Source organism: the organism of the source record quoted next, unplaced genomic scaffold, assembly GCF_019419815.1.
Source record: "Pyrus x bretschneideri cultivar Hongxiangsu unplaced genomic scaffold, Pyrus_bretschneideri_v1 Contig12, whole genome shotgun sequence".
In the NCBI taxonomy this organism is placed as follows: domain Eukaryota; kingdom Viridiplantae; phylum Streptophyta; class Magnoliopsida; order Rosales; family Rosaceae; genus Pyrus; species Pyrus x bretschneideri.
The window spans coordinates 6,026,088-6,032,141 of record NW_025999413.1 but is presented as its reverse complement, the minus strand read 5'-3'; the positions used below and the strand labels follow the sequence as shown (position 1 = coordinate 6,032,141).

At 37.8% G+C, this 6,054-nt stretch overlaps 1 protein-coding gene across 1 annotated transcript; it reads left to right on the top strand.

Moving 5' to 3' along the window:
• Positions 1 to 1,490: 1,490 nt before the first annotated feature.
• Positions 1,491 to 5,854, top strand: LOC103944551 (aspartic proteinase A1). The gene is made up of 14 exons (XM_009355023.2): positions 1,491 to 1,649; positions 1,996 to 2,364; positions 2,476 to 2,536; positions 2,766 to 2,860; positions 2,940 to 3,052; positions 3,209 to 3,377; positions 3,471 to 3,510; positions 3,625 to 3,689; positions 3,892 to 4,005; positions 4,189 to 4,253; positions 4,359 to 4,515; positions 4,590 to 4,709; positions 5,370 to 5,458; positions 5,553 to 5,854. The coding sequence occupies exons 2-14, from the start codon at positions 2,005 to 2,007 to the stop codon at positions 5,635 to 5,637; spliced, it is 1,533 nt and encodes a 510-aa protein (XP_009353298.1). The 5' UTR covers positions 1,491 to 1,649; positions 1,996 to 2,004; the 3' UTR covers positions 5,638 to 5,854.
• Positions 5,855 to 6,054: the final 200 nt, after the last annotated feature.

The window sequence follows — 6,054 nt, the reverse complement described above, 5'->3', positions numbered from 1 at the left end:
ACCAAAGAGGCTAAACATAGCTCTCTCAATAATTTATTAGTTTTAAGTTTATAGTTTAAATTTATTGATTAATTTAATAAAACTATCGGTGGACATTTTCAAATCTAATCGTTGAATTTGAATCAATTATTGCATGTGAGGAGCTGGGCCCCAAGAAACAGGCTAAGAGTAGGGCTACATTTGGCCAAATAATGGTCTGATGGATTGCATAGAATTATAGCCCAGCCCTCAGTTTGAAGATGATTTTTGGGCACAGCAGACCATTTTTTGGCTCTTGGACCTTTAGCCCTCTCCGTTGGAGATGGCCTAAGGTTAAAAAGACGCTTTAAGGTTAAAATTGGAGAAAAATAAAACCAAATATAAATTTATAGTTGTAAAATATAATGTGAATGTCGCACATATAAATGCATGAAGAAGAAAACCAACATGCAACCAAAGTGAATCTTGGTGACAACAATTAAAAGCTTTAGGTGGAAAAGTGATAGGGAGATGAAAAAGTAAAAATAAATGATGACTTTTCACTCATGCCATTATTTCCTACAGGTGTAAGGCTTCCTATTATAAAGGGACACTTGTAGTGTAAAGATCGTCCCATCTTTCTATCTACCTATCTTAGCAAACAATTTGTGCCAATTTTATTCTTTCTCTTACACAAGATCAAAAGTAGAAAGTGAATACCAATCTCCCTCCCTTCTCTAATTGCATTAATTATTTGATACATTTACGAAAACAAACAATGTGATAAATTGCTTCAATTCCACTTCGATCTCTAGCAAAGGTTCTCTGTCTCACTTTTACCTATTTATAACTGTAGTGTTTGTATGAGACTTCAACTTTTTTGGACTAAAAAGCCACCTATAAATTATGGCAGAATATCTAAAATTAATAAAGTGTGAGAAAATCATTCTCTACAGTTTGGTACATGATGCTAGAGGAATACAATCACCTGTTCTATTTGGTGATTTGTAGGGTGTGCAGTGATATTTTTCTTATAAAGGTATTAGGCTCGAACTTGTAAGTAGTAAATTCGGTACCAATTTATTCTACAACTTTTAATGTAAATATATCGTTATACAAAAAACAAAAATAAAATTTTCCATTGTTCTTTTGCATCCCTTAAGCACTACTCTCTTTAAGTGTGACAAAATACCGCAACTAATCGTGCATTGCTTGTATGTGCTATAGCTACCAAGCTTTAACATAAAATCTCTCGCGCACATTATTTTTCACGAGTGAGCGGCAAGATATGGTTAAATCTCAACCTATGGTTTTTGTGTTTGGACGCTTTGGAGAACACTCCAAGCTTTGACACCATTGGGCCGCCGCAATACTTCCATCAAAGTCCAGCAGGATGCTGACTTACTATTCTGGGCCTGTTTGTGGGCCTGTGGATTGTGACGTCACACAAAAGGCGCCACTACCTACCCAAGTTTCAAAACTAGACTGGTAGTTGCGGCCTAAGGTTAACTGCAATTTTCGGTTGGACCGACAGACGGCCAATCAAAATACGACACATCACCATATCTATTCCGCGAAGCAGCGGAACCCGACCCTCCCTTCTCCGGTTCTTTTATGTTCTCTGGCTTGAGTTTCCTTCTTGCATCAGTTTTCATCTGATCCTTCGCAGTTCGTCGTCGTGCTAAAAAAATGTAAGATTTAATTATAAGTATAATTTAATGCATCAAAATTAAGTTTCTGATAATTTTTTTCAGAGATTAAAGCTTTTGAGTCGTTATTTTTGTACATATTTTGGATTGTTTTCTTCTAATGTTTGCACCTTTATTGCTGATTGAGTTTAGGGTTACTTAGAATCTGTTTGGTTCCTGAGAAAATATCAGGAAAGGTTAAAAATATGGAATTGGAATGCTATTTTATGTGTTTTTAGTGATCAAACATATAGACCATGTTTATGTTTTGTTAGAGCATTTGATTTTCACTACTTGCTTAAGTTAAAAGTGATTTTTGAGCAACAAATTTGCGCACTTTTTGTTGCAGTTGTCGAAAATGGGTACTGAATTTAGAGCTGGTTTGGTCACTTCCTTTCTGTTTCTGCTTCTTTCCCATGTGGTGATTTCCACACCCAATGATGGGTTGGTCAGAATTGGACTGAAAAAGATGAAAATAGATCAAACTTGTCATCTGAATAGAAGAAGTAATGGAACGCCGGGAGGTACGATTAGGAAGTATCATTTACGCAGTAATCTTGGGGAGTCTGAGGACACTGATATCGTTGCACTAAAGAACTATATGGATGCTCAGTATTTTGGTGAGATTGGTATTGGAACTCCTGCTCAGAAGTTCACTGTGATATTTGACACTGGAAGTTCTAATCTTTGGGTGCCCTCAGCAAAGTGTTATTTCTCGGTATAGCTCAGAAAGTCATTTTTTTTCATTTTTGTAATTCTTTTTGTATTAGAAATGTTTAGTCAAATGAAGTTTTCTTACAAGTTGGTTGGCTTTCAAATTGGATTGCAGGTTGCTTGCTATTTACATCCCAAGTACAAGTCTAGCCAGTCAAGTACATACACAAAGAATGGTACGCTTCCATTCCCCGTTTCAATTCATTCACTTTCTTATAAGATTTTGACAGTCCAATGGGAGTGATCAACCATATCCTTAGCTGCTTAACGGGATTTTGGGGTTTTTTTGGGGGGGGGGGGGGGGGGGGGGGGGCGTGGTGCGGCGCGAACTGACACTCTTTAAAGATTGATATAGAGACTGATTGTAAGTTTTGTTCGTAAGCCGTGTTTCATATTCCAATGTAGGCAAATCTGCGGCAATCCAGTATGGCACTGGTGCAATTTCAGGTTTCTTCAGCCAGGACCATGTCCAAGTTGGCGATCTTGTTGTCCAGGATCAGGTTTGTTTTCTTGACAGAAAGTAGATTTGGTGATGTTTGGTGTTGTGGACTTTACCTTTGCTATTTTTGTTGGTTATAGGACTTTATTGAGGCAACCAAAGAGCCTGGCGTCACGTTCGTGGCTGCTAAGTTTGATGGTATTCTTGGACTTGGTTTCCAAGAGATCTCAGTCGGAGATGCTGTTCCTGTCTGGTAATTCAGTGCCACTTTGTTCGTAAAAATCATGAATCAGTCGATTCAATTTATAAATTAAAACTAACACTCCAAATTCTGTATTTTACTTGCCTCTCCACAGTTGTAAGTCCTCGTTGCTAATCTATTTTTACTGTACATTTGCTATTATAACAGGTATAATTTGGTCAATCAAGGTCTTGTTAAAGAACCAGTTTTCTCATTTTGGTTAAATCGCAATACTGAAGGGGAAGAAGGGGGTGAGATTGTCTTTGGTGGGGTTGATTCTAGTCATTTCAAGGGTGAGCATACATATGTTCCCGTGACTCAAAAAGGCTACTGGCAGGTTCGCTATCCAAAATCTTTTCATCTTTTGCAGATTTTTCTACTTGATATATTTTTTTGTTTCATACTTGCTTTTTGTTTCTGTTATTTGCAGTTTGATATGGGTGATGTCTTAATTGGTGGTGAATCATCTGGTACTGATCCGGAACTTGTTTTTGAAACCTTATTATGTCTAGAGTAGATGCTTCCTATGGCCTCGGCCAGCTTGCTTGTTATTGTATTTGAAAGATTGCCATCGCACTTTCCAGGATATTGTGCAAGTGGTTGTTCAGCAATTGCGGATTCAGGAACCTCCCTATTGGCTGGGCCAACGGTATGCCTTGTCGATACTCTTATTTCTTAGTACTCAGTTGCCAATATATCAAGAAGCACAGCACATGACATACAGATACAATGCTAAGGCATATCCGTTGCTTACAGGAATCCCAGTTCAACCGTGATCTTATCATGCTTATATTCACATTTAGCACTTCTGATTAATGTTATTAACTTATTTTATAATCTCGCTTTTTCAGACTGTTATAACTCAAATCAATCATGCCATTGGAGCCTCTGGTGTTGTAAGCCAGGAATGTAAGATAGTGGTTGAACAGTATGGGAAAACCATTATAGAAATGTTGGTAGCCAAGGTATATAGATTTGAGTTTTACTTAACATTTCTATTGGTGCATTTTAATGAAACTTTCCTGTTCTTTAATCATTTTAATTGATATAAGTAGATAATATTGCTTGGTCAGTTTCTCTTTGGTTCTGCTTGCCATAAAATCTCCTTGCAGTAAATTGAATTTTTCTTTTACTGGCATGTTTTATAGGCACAACCCCAAAAGATCTGCTCTCAAATTGGTTTCTGTACTTTTGACGGAACTCGTGGTGTGAGGTTAGATGCAGTTCAACCTATTTTCTGAAAGTTATGGTAGAAGGGATGGTGGTAATAATGAGCTAATTAGGTCATCCTGGTTTTAATGTGCCTACGTCTTTACAGCACGGGGATTGAAAGTATGGTGGATCAGAAACAAGAAAAGAAATCTGATGGCGTGCATGATGCTACATGTGCTGCTTGTGAGATGGCAGTGGTGTGGATGCAGAATAAGCTAATGAAAAATCAGACGGAGGAGCAGATCTTGGATTATGTCAATCAGGTAACTCAACTTCCCTATCATCTCTATGTGAAACGTCCCTTGCAGCATGCTCATCTTGGCATTTGCACTTGCAGCTCTGTGAACGACTTCCCAGTCCCAGTGGAGAATCAGTAGTAGAGTGTGATGCTCTATCTTCATTGCCCAGTGTCTCATTTACCATTGGTGCTAAAGTATTTGACCTTGCTCCAGAACAGGTATGGTGTCGTGACATTACCCTAAATCTTTTCATCTCGTTTGAGCACGCGAGTAAACTACTTATCGACTTTATGTACATGCCCTATTGTGAAACGATCTCCAATTTTCCGTCCTTTTTGTACTTAATCTTGAAGCTTCCTGAATCTAATTTCTGGAAATCTAGTAGTACACACGAGATTGTGTATTTTTCAGTCTCTACAATCCATATAGGCCCCAAGGATGACCTAAGCAGTTTTCGTAAGCTATTTTCCAATCTAACTTCATTAACCATGAAGCAGTTATACATATAGCTAGGTTGTCAGACTTAAACTTTTACCGGTTACTGGTTAGGTTTCCGAATAGTCTTAGAATTGATTTTATGCGTGCAATATGTTGTTTTTGTGGAACTGCGTTAATACACTTACGAAAGACTTATCAACTTCGAGCTGTCATAGTGAGTTCTCTGCTGGAAACTGTACTGTAGTACATTTTAGTATCAGTTACTATTCGCATTACATTTATTTTTTTTCGGTACAAAGGATACGATGAATGACATTTAATTATTGCCACAGTAGATATTATGGAAGTTGATGGATTATTATCATTGTTGATAAAACCATTCTTCGCCCTTTTTGGCCGGTATTCAATTGTTCATTTCGTGTGTTATCTGTTGGTATCAGTACGTTCTCAAAGTTGGGGAGGGAGTCGCAGCTCAATGCATCAGCGGATTCATAGCTTTAGACATCGCACCTCCTCGTGGACCACTGTGGTATTTATCTCTTTGAACTTCTACCTTCTTTCCAGCAATGTCACACAGAAATAATTTGCAACTAAAAACAATGGTGTATATGCATGTGATGCAGGATTTTGGGAGACGTTTTCATGGGTAAGTATCACACCGTGTTCGACTACGGAAACTCGTCAGTTGGATTTGCAGAAGCAGCTTAGACGCAGGGCTGATTCTATATTTTCTGCTTGCCTACTTTTGTATGTAATCTCTACTTACATCACAAAAAGTTAGATACAATGGAAGTTGTTTATGTGATGGATGATGGACACGATCCTTGGATAATCTTGCATCTGTGAATAAATCAGGACAAGATTTGCTAACTTCTGTACAAGAAAACTTGGTATTGCAATATATACATGGTGTTGAAATTGACAATTTCGTTTTCTTTAATTTTTTTGCAATACCTAACTTTTATCAAGTGTCCATGTTTCACACAGGGTGGCCTAAGGGTTGGGAACGAATTTCTGATCCGTATTCTAAACGTCACTTCTTCGGTTCGATTCCTGACGCTGGTGACTAATGGGAATTGAAATGGCTTTGTAAGTCTTTTCGGCCTCTAAAAAAATTAAATTACT